The following is an 18,266-nucleotide window of genomic DNA, read 5'->3' on the forward strand; positions in this document are numbered from 1 at the left end:
GTCCATGAGTTCCCCTATCTTTCTCTCTCTGTCCATGAGTTCCCCTATCTTTCTCTCTCTGTCCATGAGTTCCCCTATCTTTCTCTCTCTGTGCATGAGTTCCCCTATCTTTCTCTCTCTGTCCATGAGTTCCCCTATCTTTCTCTCTCTGTGCATGAGTTCCCCTATCTTTCTCTCTCTGTCCATGAGTTCCCCTATCTTTCTCTCTCTGTGCATGAGTTCCCCTATCTTTCTCTCTCTGTCCATGAGTTCCCCTATCTTTCTCTCTCTGTCCATGAGTTCCCCTATCTTACTCTCTCTGTCCATGAGTTCCCTATCTTTCTCTCTCTGTCCATGAGTTCCCCTATCTTTCTCTCTCTGTCCATGAATGGCATACATAAGGGTATCATGGGCTAGATTTAATCAGAATGACATCTGTTGTTTTGGCAGTGTCAGAGGTGCAACTGCATTGGAGTTGTCAAATCCACAAGCGTCTCTTTGTGCTACCTTATTGCGGACACTGCCATTGGATGCAATGAAACCACACCTGACTATAATCTGACAAATTCCATGCAGCCACGTTAGAAATTCATCCACTCAAATTAGACAGACTTTTTCGCCATCCCTAGCAAACACAGCGGATTAAATTCATTACATTTTAAACGTAAGAACATGATTAGTTGATTATTGGAGTCAGGTGTGTTAGCTGTGGCTCGGGCAAAACTGTTACACCAATCAGGCCCCCGGGGACTGGAGTTGCCCACCCCTGAATGAGGCTAACACTTTACAAAAAGGTTCATTTATAAAGGATTTATAAAGGGGTTATAATTACATTATTAACCATTTTTTTAAATCATGTGTAAATGCATTTGAAAAACATGAATAAAAACGTTATATGGCATTGGTCAAAACATTGCAATAACCAGTCAGTGTTTGCCAAGTAATGAGCCAATAATCTCCAGTTATTAACCATTTATAAATGCACTTATAAATGATCATAAGATGAATGTTTATGTATCATCTTGCAACCTTATTTTCAATAGTTGCACAGTTGAACAAGTTATTTTCTCATGTTTGGGTGTGATGAATTGGTACGGAAGAGGTACATGAAACCCTAACGCCCTAGCCAAATGTACTGTACATCCAGGGCATTATTCAATCACCATTCCTAACATGAAACCCTAACGCCCTAGCCAAATGTACTGTACATCCAGGGCATTATTCAATCAGCATTCCTAACATGAAACCCTAACGCCCTAGCCAAATGTACTGTACATCCAGGGCATTATTCAATCAGCATTCCTAACAGGTTACCCCTTACCAGATTATATCAACACAATCACTTCTCTGTGATTGTGATAGCCCAAGTATAATCAACGCACTGGTGTGAAATGGTGACCATAATACCATTGTGAGAGGTATCCTCTCACACAACGTTTAATGCGTTGGTCTTCATACCCACCATTCATTGACTGAACAGGTTTAATAAAGTGTTGAATCTTCTCTCGTGTTATGTAGTCAAATCAAATCAAATGGTATTTTTCACACTCACTGAATGCATTTCACCTTACTGTGAAATGCTTACTTACAAGCCCCTAACCAACCATGCAGAGTAAGAAAATATTTGCTAAATAAACTAAAGTTAAAAAGAAAGTAACAATAATGAGGCTATACACAGGGTTGAAAGGGTCAATGTGCAGGGATACGGGTTAGTTGATGTAATTGAGGTAATGTGTACATGTAGGGAGGGGTAAAGTGACTGTGCATAGATAATAAACAGTGAGTAGCAGCAGCACAAAAAGGGGGTTCATGTAAATTGTCTGGGTAGCCATATGATTAACTGTTCAGCAGTCTTATGGCTTGGGGGTAGAAGCTGTTCAGAAGTCTTATGGCTTGGGGGTAGAAGCTGTTCAGCAGTCTTATAGCTTGGGGGTAGAAGCTGTTCAGCAGTCTTATGGCTTGGGGGTAGAAGCTGTTCAGCAGTCTTATGGCTTGGGGGTAGAAGCTGTTCAGCAGTCTTATAGCTTGGGGTAGAAGCTGTTCAGCAGTCTTATGGCTTGGGGGTAGAAGCTGTTCAGCAGTCTTATGGCTTGGGGTAGAAGCTGTTCAGCAGTCTTATGGCTTGGGGTAGAAGCTGTTCAGCAGTCTTATAGCTTGGGGGTAGAAGCTGTTCAGCAGTCTTATGGCTTGGGGGTAGAAGCTGTTCAGCAGTCTTATAGCTTGGGGGTAGAAGCTGTTCAGCAGTCTTATGGCTTGGGGGTAGAAGCTGTTCAGCAGTCTTATGGCTTGTGGGTAGAAGCTGTTCAGCAGTCTTATGGCTTGGGGTAGAAGCTGTTCAGCAGTCTTATAGCTTTGGGGTAGAAGCTGTTCAGCAGTCTTATGGCTTGGGGTAGAAGCTGTTCAGCAGTCTTATGGCTTGGGGTAGAAGCTGTTCAGCAGTCTTATAGCTTGGGGGTAGAAGCTGTTCAGCAGTCTTATGGCTTGGGGGTAGAAGCTGTTCAGCAGTCTTATAGCTTGGGGTAGAAAATATGTTCAGCAGTCTTATGGCTTGGGGGTAGAAGCTGTTCAGCAGTCTTATGGCTTGTGGGTAGAAGCTGTTCAGCAGTCTTATGGCTTGGGGTAGAAGCTGTTCAGCAGTCTTATAGCTTTGGGGTAGAAGCTGTTCAGCAGTCTTGTGGCTTGGGGTAGAAGCTGTTCAGCAGTCTTATAGCTTGGGGGTAGAAGCTGTTCAGCAGTCTGATGGCTTGAGGGTAGAAGCTGTTCAGCAGTCTTATGGCTTGGGGGTAGAAGCTGTTCAGCAGTCTTATGGCTTGGGGTTAGAAGCTGTTCAGCAGTATTATGGCTTGGGGGTAGAAGCTGTTCAGCAGTCTGATGGCTTGGGGGTAGAAGCTGTTCAGCAGTATTATGGCTTGGGGGTAGAAGCTGTTCAGCAGTATTATGGCTTGGGGGTAGAAGCTGTTCAGCAGTCTGATGGTTTGGGGGTAGAAGCTGTTCAGCAGTCTTATGGCTTGGGGGTAGAAGCTGTTCAGCAGTCTAATAGCTTGGGGGTAGAAGCTGTTCAGCAGTCTGATGGTTTGGGGTAGAAGCTGTTCAGCAGTCTTATGGCTTTGGGGGTAGAAGCTGTTCAGCAGTCTTATGGCTTGGGGTAGAAGCTGTTCAGCAGTATTATGGCTTGGGGGTAGAAGCTGTTCAGCAGTCTTATGGCTTGGGGGTAGAAGCTGTTCAGCAGTCTGATGGCTTGGGGGTAGAAGCTGTTCAGCAGTATTATGGCTTGGGGGTAGAAGCTGTTCAGCAGTCTAACAGCTTGGGGGTAGAAGCTGTTCAGCAGTCTTATGGCTTTGGGGTAGAAGCTGTTCAGCAGTATTATGGCTTGGGGGTAGAAGCTGTTCAGCAGTCTTGTGGCTTGGGGGTAGAAGCTGTTCAGCAGTCTTGTGGCTTGGGGGTAGAAGCTGTTCAGCAGTCTGATGGCTTGGGGGTAGAAGCTGTTCAGCAGTATTATGGCTTGGGGGTAGAAGCTGTTCAGCAGTATTATGGCTTGGGGGTAGAAGCTGTTCAGCAGTCTGATGGTTTGGGGGTAGAAGCTGTTCAGCAGTCTTATGGCTTGGGGTAGAAGCTGTTCAGCAGTCTAATAGCTTGGGGGTAGAAGCTGTTCAGCAGTCTGATGGTTTGGGGTAGAAGCTGTTCAGCAGTCTTATGGCTTTGGGGGTAGAAGCTGTTCAGCAGTCTTATGGCTTGGGGTAGAAGCTGTTCAGCAGTCTTATGGCTTGGGGGTAGAAGCTGTTCAGCAGTCTGATGGCTTGGGGGTAGAAGCTGTTCAGCAGTATTATGGCTTGGGGGTAGAAGCTGTTCAGCAGTCTAACAGCTTGGGTGTAGAAGCTGTTCAGCAGTCTTATGGCTTTGGGGGTAGAAGCTGTTCAGCAGTATTATGGCTTGGGGGTAGAAGCTGTTCAGCAGTCTTGTGGCTTGGGGGTAGAAGCTGTTCAGCAGTCTTGTGGCTTGGGGGTAGAAGCTGTTCAGCAGTCTTGTGGCTTGGGGGTAGAAGCTGTTCAGCAGTCTTGTGGCTTGGGGTAGAAGCTGTTCAGCAGTCTTATAGCTTGGGGGTAGAAGCTGTTCAGCAGTCTGATGGCTTGGGGTTAGAAGCTGTTCAGCAGTCTTATGGCTTGGGGTTAGAAGCTGTTCAGCAGTATTATGGCTTGGGGGTAGAAGCTGTTCAGCAGTCTGATGGCTTGGGGGTAGAAGCTGTTCAGCAGTCTAATAGCTTGGGGGTAGAAGCTGTTCAGTAGTCTGATGGTTTGGGGGTAGAAGCTGTTCAGCAGTCTTATGGCTTGGGGGTAGAAGCTGTTCAGCAGTCTTATGGCTTGGGGGTAGAAGCTGTTCAGCAGTATTATGGCTTGGCTTGGGGGTAGAAGCTGTTCAGCAGTCTTATGGCTTGGGGGTAGAAGCTGTTCAGCAGTCTGATGGCTTGGGGGTAGAAGCTGTTCAGCAGTATTATGGCTTGGGGGTAGAAGCTGTTCAGCAGTCTAACAGCTTGGGGGTAGAAGCTGTTCAGCAGTCTTATGGCTTTGGGGGTAGAAGCTGTTCAGCAGTATTATGGCTTGGGGGTAGAAGCTGTTCAGCAGTCTTGTGGCTTGTGGTAGAAGCTGTTCAGCAGTCTTATGGCTTGGGGGTAGAAGCTGTTCAGCAGTCTTATGGCTTGGGGTAGAAGCTGTTCAGCAGTCTTATAGCTTGGGGGTAGAAGCTGTTCAGCAGTCTTATGGCTTGGGGGTAGAAGCTGTTCAGCAGTCTTATGGCTTGGGGGTAGAAGCTGTTCAGCAGTCTTATGGCTTGGGGTAGAAGCTGTTCAGCAGTCTTATAGCTTGGGGGTAGAAGCTGTTCAGCAGTCTTATGGCTTGGGGGTAGAAGCTGTTCAGCAGTCTTATGGCTTTGGGGGTAGAAGCTGTTCAGCAGTCTGATGGCTTGGGGGTGGAAGCTGTTCAGCAGTATTATGGCTTGGGGGTAGAAGCTGTTCAGCAGTCTAATGGCTTGAGAGTAGAAGCTGTTCAGCAGTCTAATAGCTTGGGGGTAGAAGCTGTTCAGCAGTCTTATGGCTTGGGGGTAGAAGCTGTTCAGCAGTATTATGGCTTGGGGGTAGAAGTTGTTAAGGAGCCTTTTAGACCTAGACTTGCCGTGCGGTAGCAGGGAGAACAGTCTATGACTTGGGTGGCTGGAGTCTTAATTAAAAAAAAAAACTTTTACCCCTTTTTCTCCCCAATTTCATGGTATCCAATTGGTGGTTACAGTATTGTCTCATCGCTGCAACTCCCGTACGGTTGAGGGAGAGGCGAAGGTCGAGAGACATGCGTCCTCCAAAACACAACCCAAACAAAGCCGCACTGCTTCTTGACATAATGCCCACTTAACCCAGAAGCCAGCCACACCAATGTCTCAGAGTAAACACCGTACACCTGGCGACCGTGTCAGCGTTCACAGCTCCTGGCCCACCACAGGAGTCGCTAGTGTGCGATGGGACAAGGACATCCCTGCCGGCCAAACCCTCCCCTTACCCGGACGACGCTGGACAAATTGTGCGCCGCACCATGGGTCTCCCGTGGACTCAAAGCCAGAATCTCTAGTGGCACTGCGATGCATTAGACTACTGCGCCACTTGAGAGGCCCTGGGTGGCTGGAGTCTTTGACAATTTTTAGGGCCTTCCTCTGACACCGCCTGGTATAGAGGTCCTGGATGGCAGGAAGATTGGCCCCAGTGACGTACTGTGCCGAATGCACTACCCTCTGTAGCACATTGAAGTTGCCATACCAGGTGGTGATGCAACCAGTCAGGATGCTCTCAATAGTGCAGATGTATAACTTTTTGAGGATTTAACTTCTTGGTGACAGGGGGGCAGTATTGAGTAGCTTGGATGAATAAGGTAAACTGCCTGCTACTCTGTCCCAGATGCTAATATATGCATATTATTAGTAGTATTGGATAGAAAACACTCCAAAGTTTCTAAAACTGTTTGAATGATGTCTGTGAGTATAACAGAACTGATATGGCAGGCGAAAACCTGAGACAAATCCAACCAGGAAGTGGGAAATCTGAGGTTTGTTGTTTCATTTAAATGATTGCCTATCCAATATGCTGTGTCTATGGGGCCAGATTGCACTTCCCAAGGCTTCCAGCAGATGTCAACAGTCTTTAGAAAGTTGTTTGAGGCTTTTATTGTGGAAGGGTGTCGAATAAGAGCTGTTTCAACAAGTGGACTAGGCTGTGGCCAATCAGTTGTTTACTGCGCGGTCACACGGGCGCGCCGTTCCTTCTTTTTCCTCTAATGATACTCTATTGTCCGGTTGGAATATTATTGAAGATTTATTATAAAAAGACCCCAAGGTTGACTGTAAACATCGTTTGACATGTTTCTACAAACTGTAATGGAACTCTTTTGACTTTTCGTCTGGATTTTGCGCTCTTGCATTGTGCCTTTGGAATAGTGAACGAAACTCGCAAACAAAACGGAGGTATTTGGACATAAATATGGACGTAATCGAACAAAAGAAACAATTCTTGTGGGAGTCCTGGGAGTGCATTCCGATGAAGATCAGAAAAGGTAAGGGAAGATTTATAATGCTATTTATGACTTTTGCTGACTCCACAACTTGGCGGGAAACTGTATGGCTTGCTTTGTGGCTGAACACTGTTCTCAGATTATTGAATATTGTGCTTTTGCCGAAAAGCTTTTTTGAAATCTGACACAGCGGTTGCATTAAGAACAAGTTTATCTTTAATTCTATGTAAAACATGTATCTTTCAACAAAGTTTATGATAAGTATTTCTGTTATTTGATGTGGCTCTTTGCAATTTCTCCGGATGTTTTGGAGGCATTTCTGAACATGGCGCCAATGTAAACTGAGATTTTTGGATATAAATATGAACTTCATCGAACAAAACATACATGTATTGTGTAACATTGGGTCCTGGGAGTGTCATCTGATGAAGATCATCAAAGGTTAGTGATTAATTTTATCTATATTTCTGCTTTTTGTGACACCTCTCTTTGGTTGGAAAATGGCTGAATGCTTTCTGTGACTAGTTGCTGACCTAACATAAGGATATGTTCTGCTTTCGCCGAAAAGCTTTTTTGAAATCGGACACTGTGGTTGGATTAACGAGAAGTGTATCTTTAAAATGGTTTAAAATACTTGTATGGTTGAGGAATTTTATTTATGAGATTTATGTTGTTTTGAATTTGGAGTCCTGCACTTTCACTGGCTGTTGGCGAGGTGGGACGCTAGCATCCCGAACGATCCCAGAGAGGTTAAGGACCCATTAATGCCTATAAGTATATCTAAGCTCTGACTGAACTCTCAAATCATCTATAAATGATTTACCCACATGTATAACTGCTAAAAGTATACTGTACCATATTTTTAAAGTGACAGACAAAACATTTAGAACTGAGTTATCAACATTTATAACTGCTAAAACAATACCTTATTTTAAAGTGGCAATCCACTGGCTATTAACAAATGAGTTACCAACATTGCTAACTGCTGAAAAGATACATTTAAAGAAAGTGAAAGCCTACTGACCATTTATTAATGACTTAGACTTGGTATTCACACCCCTTGACTTATTCCACATTTTGTTGTGTTACAGTCTAAGTTCACACCTGGATTTTACAATATTTGCAAATTATTATTATTTTTTAACCCTACACAGCTACACAAACTAGTTTTCCTCTGATTTTTCCTGTGCTAAGTGCTATTCGTTTTCTTTTTGTCCTATGACAAGCATACCCATAACATCATGCAGCCACCACCATGCAGCGTGGTACTCCGTGATGTGTTTTGTTGGATTTGCCCCAAACATAACACGTTGCATTCAGGACATAAAGTTAATTACTTTGCCACATTTTTTGCAGTTTTACTTTAGTGCCTTATTGCAAATATATGTATTTCTTTTCACTCTGTCATTTAGGTTAGTATTGTGGAGTAACTATAATGTTGTAGATCCATCCTGAGTTTTCTCCTATCACAGCCATTAAACTCTAACTGTTTTAAGGTCACCATTTGCTTCATGGTGAAATCCCTGAGCGGTTTCCTTCCTCTCCGGCAACTGAGTTAGGAAGGATGTCTGTATCTTTGTAGTGACTGGGGGTTGGTGCACAATACAAAGTGTAATTAGTAACTTCACTATGCTCAAAGGGATATTCAATGTCTGCTTTTTAAAATGTCCTCCCATCTACCAATATATGCCCGTCTTTGCAAGGACACATCACTGAACTCTATACTCCTCTGTAAACTGGACATCTCTGTTTACCTGTCGCAAGACCCACTGGTTGATGCTTATTTATAAAAACCTCTTAGACCTCACTCCACCCTATCTGAGATACATACTGCAGCACTCATCCTCCACATACAACACCCGTTCTGCCAGTCACATTCTGTTAACGGTCCCCAAAGCGCACATATCCCTGGGTCGCTCCTCTTTTCAGTTCGCTGCAGCTAGCATGGACACTCTTACTGACAGTTGTGGCTGCTTCGCTTCATGTAATGTTGTCTCTAACTTCTTGCTTTTGTGTTGTCTGTGCCCAATAATGTTTTGTGCTGCTACCATGTTGTGCTGCTGCCATGTTGTGTTGCTTCCATGTTGTTGTCATGTGGTGTTGCTTCCATGTTGTTGTCATTTGGTCTTGCTACCATGCTGTGTTGTCATGTGGTCTTGCTACCAAGCTGTGTTGTCATGTGGTCTTGGTACCAAGCTGTGTTGTCATGTGGTCTTGCTACCATGCTGTGTTGTCATGTGGTCTTGCTACCATGCTGTGTTGTCATGTGGTCTTGCTACCATGCTGTGTTGTCATGTGGTCTTGCTACCATGCTGTGTTGTCATGTGGTCTTGCTACCATGCTGTGTTGTCATGTGGTCTTGCTACCATGCTGTGTTGTCATGTGGTCTTGCTACCATGCTGTGTTGTCATGTGGTCTTGCTACCATGCTGTGTTGTCATGTGGTCTTGCTACCATGCTCTGTTGTCATGTGGTCTTGCTACCATGCTGTGTTGTCATGTGTTGCTGCCATGCTGTGTTGTCATGTGTTGCTGCCATGCTGTGTTGTCATGTGGTGTTGCTGCCATGCTGTGTTGTCATGTGGTCTTGCTACCATGCTGTGTTGTCATGTGGTCTTGCTACCATGCTGTGTTGTCATGTGTTGCTGCCATGCTGTGTTGTCATGTGTTGCTGCCATGCTGTGTTGTCATGTGTTGCTGCCATGCTGTGTTGTCATGTGTTGCTGCCATGCTGTGTTGTCATGTGTTGCTGCCATGCTGTGTTGTCATGTGGTCTTGCTGCCATGCTGTGTTGTCATGTGGTCTTGCTACCATGCTGTGTTGTCATGTGGTCTTGCTACCATGCTGTGTTGTCATCATGTGTTGCTGCCATGCTGTGTTGTCATGTGTTGCTGCCATGCTGTGTTGTCATGTGTTGCTGCCATGCTGTGTTGTCATGTGTTGCTGCCATGCTGTGTTGTCATGTGGTCTTGCTGCCATGCTGTGTTGTCATGTGGTCTTGCTACCATGCTGTGTTGTCATGTGGTCTTGCTACCATGCTGTGTTGTCATGTGGTCTTGCTACCATGCTGTGTTGTCATCATGTGTTGCTGCCATGCTGTGATTTTGTCTTCGGTCTCTCTTTTTGTAGTGTTGTGGTGTCTCTCTTGTCATAATGTGTGTTTTTGTCCTATATTTTTTATTTTTGAACGCAGCCTTTTGGAAGGCCTTCATTGTAACTAAGAATTCGTTTTTTACTGACTTGCCTTAAATAATATTTTGTTTCAAACGACATCAAAACAAGACAAAGCAAAACACATCATTTGAGTTGACCATTAGTCTGAAAACCAATAATGTCTCTTCCTGGGTCAGGGCAACAATGCATCACAACCAAAAGTGAGAAAATATATATTTTTGAACTGTATAACCATTTCAAATAAGTTTGCATCATGATAAATAAGGGTTCACTATAATACACATTTGTAAGGGCATTTATAAAGGGTTAATAGCTGGAGGTAAATAGTGGCTCACTATTTTGGCAAGCACTGACTGGCTATTGCACTATTTTGACCAATTCGTTATAACCCATTTATTAATGGTTTATAATTCATTTACAAATGATTAAATAACCATTAATAATGTAATTACAAACCCTTTATAAACCCTTTACAAAGATCTTTATAGTAAAGGTTTACGGAAAGGGGTCATTTCAAACATAGAGCCAACACTTTCTAGTGGCATTTCTGAATTTCTAACGCAGTAGGGATAGTAAAGAAAGGGAGTGGTTTGTGACACACAAGAGCAGCCGCTCACCGATTGGTCAGCTCATACAGCAGTTACACCTCCAAAACATCTGGTATGCGGAATGTCGGCCAATGCTGATTAATGCTGATTACCGCTAAATCTGATTGAATCCAGGCCTATTTCTCTTTCCTATATGTACGTTAAAATTGATTGTAAATATATCATACTCAATTCTCTTCCCCAGTCTGCCTCTGGAGCAGTGGAGGTGGAGCCCAGTTTGGGTCAGTTGGAGGGAACAGCGGGTGACTCTACGGTGCCCATGGTCTCTGAGATGCAGGATGCTAGCTCTCTGGAGCTGCTGGATGCCTCTGTGTCAGGACAGACCCCCAGGGATGGGGAGCCCCGGGCCGCCACCCTACCTGCTGACCCTCTCAGCCCTAAGGCTGTGCTGCAGGAGGGCATGCTGGGACGGAAACACGATCTAGAGGCTGCTGGGAAGAAGGCTTCCAACAGGTAGAGACACTCACAGCCTTAAAGAGCACGGTTATTGTTGCTATGGTTAGGCTTAAAATGGTTGATTTGCGTAGAATTAAGGCTGCACATTTTGCCAGGTATTTTGTATAGTTTGGGGTAATGAAAGTAGGTACTCCCTCCAATTACAGTAGGTAGGATGTAAAGGATAGCTCATGATACTACCTCCAAATAATTCAAATAGTTTTGGGTAAGCTTGGGTTGCGTATGTATCTGCTTAAGGTGTTTTCCATCAAAATATGTCTGTGCTCCTGTCCTCTCACAGGTCCTGGAACAACCTGTACTGTGTGCTGAAGCCTGGTCAGCTGTCTGTCTATAAGGACGCCAAGAGCTTCGGCCATGGCTCCACCTACCACGGAGAGGACCCTCTGTCGCTCGGCAACGCCAAATGGGAAGTCCTGAACAACTACAAGAAGAAGAAGCATGTATTCATACTGAGGTGAGGAACGTTAGTGTTTTAGTGTACGCAAAAAAAGAAATGTCCCTTTTTCAGGACCCTGGCTTTCAAAGATCATTTGTAAAAATCCAAAGGACTTCACAGATCTTCACTGTAGAGGGTTTAAACACTGTTTCCCATGAACATGCACCTGTGGAACAGTCGTTAAGACACTAACAGCTTACAGACGGTAGACAATTAAGGTCACAGTTATGAAAACGTAGGACACTAAAGAGGCCTTTCTACTGACTCTGAAAAACACCAAAATAAAGATGCCCAGGGTCCCTGTTCATCTGCGTGAATGTGCCTTAGGCATGCTGCAAGGAGGCATGACTGCAGATGTGGCCAGGGCAATACATTGCAATGTCCGTACTGAGAGACGTCTAAGACAGTGCTACAGGGAGACATGACGGACAGCTGATCGTCCTCGCAGTGTATCCGAACATCACACCTGTGGGACAGGTACAGGATGGCAACAACAACTGCCCAAGTTATACAAGGAACGCACAATCCCTCCATCAGTGCTCAGACTGTCCGCAATAGGCTGAGAGAGGCTGGACTGAGGGCTTGTAAGGCTGTTGCAAGGCAGGTCCTCACCAGACATCACCGGCAACAATGTTGCCTATGGGCACAAACCCACCGTCGCTGGACCAGACAGGACTGGCAAAAAGTGTTCTTCACTGAAGTGTTGCGGTTTTGTCTCACCAGGGGATATGGTCAGACTTGCGTTTATCATCGAAGTAATGAGCGTTACACCGAGGCCCGTACTCTGGAGCAGGATGGATTTGGAGGTGGAGGGTCCGTCATGGTCTGGGGCGGTGTGTCACAGCATCATCGGACTGAGCTTGTCATTGCAGGCAATCTCAATGCTGTGCGTTACAGGGAAGACATCCTCCTCCCTCATGTGGTACCCTTCCTGCAGGCTCATCCTGACCTGACCCTCCGGCATGACAATGCCACCAGCCATACTGCTTGTTCTGTGCGTTATTTCCTGCAATACAGGACTGTCAATGTTCTGCCATGGCCAGCGAAGAGCCCGGATCTCAATCCCATTGAGAACGTCTGGGACCTAAGTCTGGGACCTACGAAATGTCTGGGAATGTGCAGGTGCCTTGGTGGAAGAGCGGGGTAACATCTAACAGCAAGAACTGGCAAATCTGGTGAAGTCAATGAGGAGGAGATGCACTGAAGCACTTAATGCAGCTGGTGGCCACACCAGATACTGACTGTTACTTTTGATTTTGACCTCCCCCTCTTTGTTCAGGGACACATTATTCCATTTCTGTTAATCACATGTCTGTGGAACTTGTTCCGTTTGTCTCTGTTGTTGAATCTTGTTATGTTCATACAAATATTTTACATGAAAATAAACGCAGTTGACAGTGAGAGGATGTTTCTTTTTTTTGCTGATTTTAGTTCACACTCTCTTACCACGTGTTTGGTTTAAACTGAATTGTTTTCCCTCTTGCTGTCTAGGCTGGGTGATGGTAGTGAGTACCTGTTCCAGTGTAAAGACGAGGTGGGTTCTTCACGCACTTCTTTTTTTATGATATGTATTTTATTTATCTGGTTTTGTCACACAAGAATGTCATGGGTTCTTATTACAGGGTTACAGCAGTAATGCACTTTGGAATATAATCATTAACACACATGAAATATCCAAACTTACGTTTAACAATCACACCACAGTACAACACTGTAATGCATTTAAAATATCCATACTGTATACAATATTACATTATTCTACAATATAATATCAAACACATTCTGTATCCTATCTGGTAATAATAGGCTGTGTAAAGACACGGCAGCTTGACCCAGATCCCCAACCACTGACCCAGATCCCCAATCACTGACCCAGATCCCCAACCCAATCACTGACCCAGATCCCCAACCCAATCACTGACCCAGATCCCCAACACAATCACTGACCCAGATCCCCATCCACTGACCCAGATCCCCAACCACTGACCCAGATCCCCAACCCAATCACTGACCCAGATCCCCAACCAATCACTGACCCAGATCCCCAACCCAATCACTGACCCAGATCCCCAACACAATCACTGACCCAGATCCCCATCCACTGACCCAGATCCCCAACCACTGACCCAGATCCCCAACCACTGACCCAGATCCCCAACCACTGACCCAGATCCCCAACCCAACCACTGACCCAGATCCCCAACCCAATCACTGACCCAGATCCCCAACCCAATCACTGACCCAGATCCCCAACCACTGACCCAGATCCCCATCCACTGACCCAGATCCCCAACCACTGACCCAGATCCCCAACCACTGACCCAGATCCCCAACCACTGACCCAGATCCCCATCCACTGACCCAGATCCCCAACCCAATCACTGACCCAGATCCCCATCCACTGACCCAGATCCCCAACCACTGACCCAGATCCCCAACCACTGACCCAGATCCCCATCCACTGACCCAGATCCCCAACCCAATCACTGACCCAGATCCCCAACCACTGACCCAGATCCCCATCCACTGACCCAGATCCCCAACCACTGACCCAGATCCCCAACCACTGACCCAGATCCCCATCCACTGACCCAGATCCCCAACCCAATCACTGACCCAGATCCCCAACCACTGACCCAGATCCCCATCCACTGACCCAGATCCCCATCCACTGACCCAGATCCCCAACCACTGACCCAGATCCCCATCCACTGACCCAGATCCCCAACCCAATCACTGACCCAGATCCCCAACCACTGACCCAGATCCCCATCCACTGACCCAGATCCCCATCCACTGACCCAGATCCCCAACCACTGACCCAGATCCCCAACCACTGACCCAGATCCCCAACCCAATCACTGACACAGGATCTGGTCCGACCAATCGATAGACCACTGTGGCAAAATATCAGACTTCACACAGTTCTCCATAATATATCCGTTAATCAACAAGTCATCAAAGTACAGATCTCAGAGCTGTTGGACCATTTGAAATATAAGCGTCCGGCACTTTCTGCAATGGAATCATGGAAGAGTGTGTAAATGCATTACATCTGTACATTTATTACGAATGTTAATATTGGGGGGACCTTAACCCCAACACCCAAATTCATTGAAATATATTCAACGTAAATGTATGGTTATTTCAGGAGGAACTGGGGCGTTGGACCCAGGCCATAGAGAAAGCAGTGAAGCCCCTGGCACAGGAAGAGGCGGAACCCTCAGGGTCTGCAGGGGTCCGGGCCCGCAGCCTGCCCCCTCCTTCCTCTTCTATCACCCTCACCACACCAGAGCCAGCGAAAGACAAGAAAGACAAGGAGAAGAAGGGCTTCAGTCGGTTTGCCAATAAAAAGTGAGGATGGACAGACTGACTATATTGCAGGTCTTGGGGCAGAAGAAGTTTTACTGTACAATCAGAATGAATTTGATCTTATAAAGATGTTCTTTTTTTTACTTTGAAATAGATGAGATATTGTAGTTTAGATTTAAACCTCTGCTGCCTGTATTAAAGCTAGAGTAACAACATTTTTCTCTTTTTGACAAAATATGCTAAATTCAAATAGCTCAATAAAAGCACAGGAATGCTCTTTTCACACTTAACCAAAGAATGTTTGTAAAATTCATTATTTTCCTTTTACAATTGTTTCCCAACTTTGCTTTAGATAAAAGCATGCTTGTATGATTTGTATTACAAAACAGTATGACTCGTAAGAGTACTTTTGTTGATTCATCTGCCTTATATTCCTATAAAATGGTTGTGAATTGTTATACTGTGGTTTGAATTTGGTGCTCTTATATCATAGAATCATCAGGATTGGGTGGATAGGCTTTTTAAAAGAGCTTTGTAAATTCTGTTTTAACTAATGAATTGATAGGCCTAGTGTTGCCTGAAAGAGATTGAGACATTGTACAGTGCTGTTCAGTACAGTACCTGCATGCACAGCAAGTACAACTGCAAGTATGCAAACTAATTGTCCTATGCACTGTGAAGGCAAAATAATGCTGCTGAAATGGGCAGTTATAGACTGTTTTAACTGAGATAATGAAAGTAACACAATTGAAAGATGATTATGTTATCTTGTTATTGACCGACCTGCTATTACCTTAAACATAACGCAATCACTTTCAAACATGACTTTTACCAGAACAATGGCCATCTCTGAGAACTTGAAATAGCTCATACCTAACACTTGTTTATCGAATCTCAAATTTTATATCTGTTCATATACAGTATATTAAAAAAAAATGCATGAATCATGTTTTTTGTTTATTTTTTTGTGTGGTGTTCGGGTCTGTGGGACCCCTTTTCAATGTTTACTCAAAGACATAATTTTTTCAACCTGAAACTCATTGGCCTTGGTTAATTCTCGGTGAAGAACATATAAAATAACACATTTCCATTGAGTGCACACTGTGCAGCCCCGTACACATGTATATTATATATGTGGTGTTTGGGTCCACAGGACCCGAGGGTAATAAAAGTATGGAAAAGTGTGTGTGTGTGTGTGTAGGTGAAAAGAAGTAAAAATGTAACTGCATTGGCTGCCAATGTAATAAGGATGGTGGTTACTCATGTGCAGGACATAGTCTTCTTTTGAACTGTTCATCCCAGACACCATCCATTCTGGACTGCACTAACTTGGAGGGGAGGTATGAATTGGGAGAGAGATGGAAGGAGATGGACCAAACTAATTTACATGCATACTTTGAGGTTCTTATCCTTGCTGGTGTTTTCAGATCCAACGGGGAATCCACAGAATCCCTGTGGAATGCAGAAACTGGCAGAGAACTTTTCCTTGCAACAATGTCTCTGGAAAATGTCCACATTATTTCCAGGAGTATCCGCTTCAATAACCGAGACACCAGACCAGCTCGGCGGCAGAGACAAGCTAGCTGCAATCAGGTCAGTGCAGAGAGACGAGCTAGCTGCAATCAGGTCAGTGCAGAGAGACGAGCTAACTGCAATCAGGTCAGTGCAGAGAGACGAGCTAGCTGCAATCAGGTCAGTGCAGAGAGACGAGCTAGCTGCAATCAGGTCAGTGCAGAGAGACGAGCTAGCTGCAATCAGGTCAGTGCAGAGAGACAAGCTAGCTGCAATCAGGTCAGTGCAGAGAGACAAGCTAGCTGCTATCAGGTCAGTGCAGAGAGACAAGCTAGCTGCTATCAGGTCAGTGCAGAGAGACAAGCTAGCTGCTATCAGGTCAGTGCAGAGAGACAAGCTAGCTGCTATCAGGTCAGTGCAGAGAGACAAGCTAGCTGCAATCAGGTCAGTGCAGAGAGACAAGCTAGCTGCTATCAGGTCAGTGCAGAGAGACAAGCTAGCTGCAATCAGGTCAGTGCAGAGAGACAAGCTAGCTGCTATCAGGTCAGTGCAGAGAGACAAGCTAGCTGCTATCAGGTCAGTGCAGAGAGACAAGCTAGCTGCTATCAGGTCAGTGCAGAGAGACGAGCTAGCTGCTATCAGGTCAGTGCAGAGAGACGAGCTAGCTGCTATCAGGTCAGTGCAGAGAGACGAGCTAGCTGCAATCAGGTCAGTGCAGAGAGACAAGCTAGCTGCTATCAGGTCAGTGCAGAGAGACACGCTAGCTGCTATCAGGTCAGTGCAGAGAGACAAGCTAGCTGTTATCAGGTCAGTGCAGAGAGACAAGCTAGCTGCAATCAGGTCAGTGCAGAGAGACGAGCTAGCTGCAATCAGGTCAGTGCAGAGAGACGAGCTAGCTGCAATCAGGTCAGTGCAGAGAGACGAGCTAGCTGCAATCAGGTCAGTGCAGAGAGACGAGCTAGCTGCAATCAGGTCAGTGCAGAGAGACGAGCTAGCTGCAATCAGGTCAGTGCAGAGAGACGAGCTAGCTGCAATCAGGTCAGTGCAGAGAGACGAGCTAGCTGCAATCAGGTCAGTGCAGAGAGACAAGCTAGCTGCTATCAGGTCAGTGTGGGACAAGTGGGTGAACCGCCTTCCCCCGTTTCACAACCCTGGGCCCAGCGTTACTGTTGATGAGCAGCTTATGCCATTTAGGTGCAGTACATACCGTCTAAACCCGCAAAATATGGAAACTAGATCTGGGCTGCTGTGATGCTGCGTCATCATATGTGTGAAAGTTGCAAGTGTATACAGAGAAGCCAGATGGAGGAGCCCTGAGAAGAACCAAGGGATGGAGGAGCCCTGAGAAGAACCAAGGGATGGATGAGCCCTGAGAAGAACCAAGGGATGGAGGAGCCCTGAGAAGAACCAAGGGATGGAGGAGCCCTGAGAAGAACCAAGGGATGGAGGAGCCCTGAGAAGAACCAAGGGATGGAGGAGCCCTGAGAAGAACCAAGGGATGGAGGAGCCCTGAGAAGAACCAAGGGATGGAGGAGCCCTGAGAAGAACCAAGGGATGGAGGAGCCCTGAGAAGAACCAAGGGATGGAGGAGCCCTGAGAAGAACCAAGGGATGGAGGAGCCCTGAGAAGAACCAAGGGATGGAGGAGCCCTGAGAAGAACCAAGGGATGGAGGAGCCCTGAGAAGAACCAAGGGATGGAGGAGCCCTGAGAAGAACCAAGGGATGGAGGAGCCCTGAGAAGAACCAAGGGATGGAGGAGCCCTGAGAAGAACCAAGGGATGGAGGAGCCCTGAGAAGAACCAAGGGATGGAGGAGCCCTGAGAAGAACCAAGGGATGGAGGAGCCCTGAGAAGAACCAAGGGATGGAGGAGCCCTGAGAAGAACCAAGGGATGGAGGAGCCCTGAGAAGAACCAAGGGATGGAGGAGCCCTGAGAAGAACCAAGGGATGGAGGAGCCCTGAGAAGAACCAAGGGATGGAGGAGCCCTGAGAAGAACCAAGGGATGGAGGAGCCCTGAAAGAACCAAGGGATGGAGGAGCCCTGAGAAGAACCAAGGGAAGGAGGAGCCTTGAGAAGAACCAAGGGATGGAGGAGACCTGAGAAGAACCAAGGGATGGAGGAGACCTAAGAAGAACCAAGGGATGGAGGAGACCTAAGAAGAACCAAGGGATGGAGGAGACCTGAGAAGAACCAAGGGATGGAGGAGACCTAAGAAGAACCAAGGGATGGAGGAGACCTAAGAAGAA

The 18,266-nt window shown here is 46.0% G+C and overlaps 1 protein-coding gene across 3 annotated transcripts in view; it reads left to right on the top strand.

Annotated features, from left to right (window-relative positions):
• The window catches only part of LOC118369049 (spectrin beta chain, erythrocytic-like), a 98,172-nt gene extending 82,480 nt beyond the window's left edge, over positions 1 to 15,692 (top strand). For all 3 annotated transcript variants that reach the window (XM_052496626.1, XM_052496627.1, XM_052496625.1), the window contains 4 exons: positions 10,489 to 10,757; positions 11,041 to 11,214; positions 12,688 to 12,730; positions 14,348 to 15,692. In XM_052496626.1, coding sequence (XP_052352586.1) covers positions 10,489 to 10,757; positions 11,041 to 11,214; positions 12,688 to 12,730; positions 14,348 to 14,554 — 693 coding nt within the window. In that variant the 3' untranslated portion in view covers positions 14,555 to 15,692. The remainder of the gene's footprint in view (positions 1 to 10,488; positions 10,758 to 11,040; positions 11,215 to 12,687; positions 12,731 to 14,347) is intronic.
• Positions 15,693 to 18,266: the final 2,574 nt, after the last annotated feature.

Source organism: Oncorhynchus keta, chromosome 35 (genome assembly GCF_023373465.1).
Source record: "Oncorhynchus keta strain PuntledgeMale-10-30-2019 chromosome 35, Oket_V2, whole genome shotgun sequence".
NCBI lineage: Eukaryota > Metazoa > Chordata > Actinopteri > Salmoniformes > Salmonidae > Oncorhynchus > Oncorhynchus keta.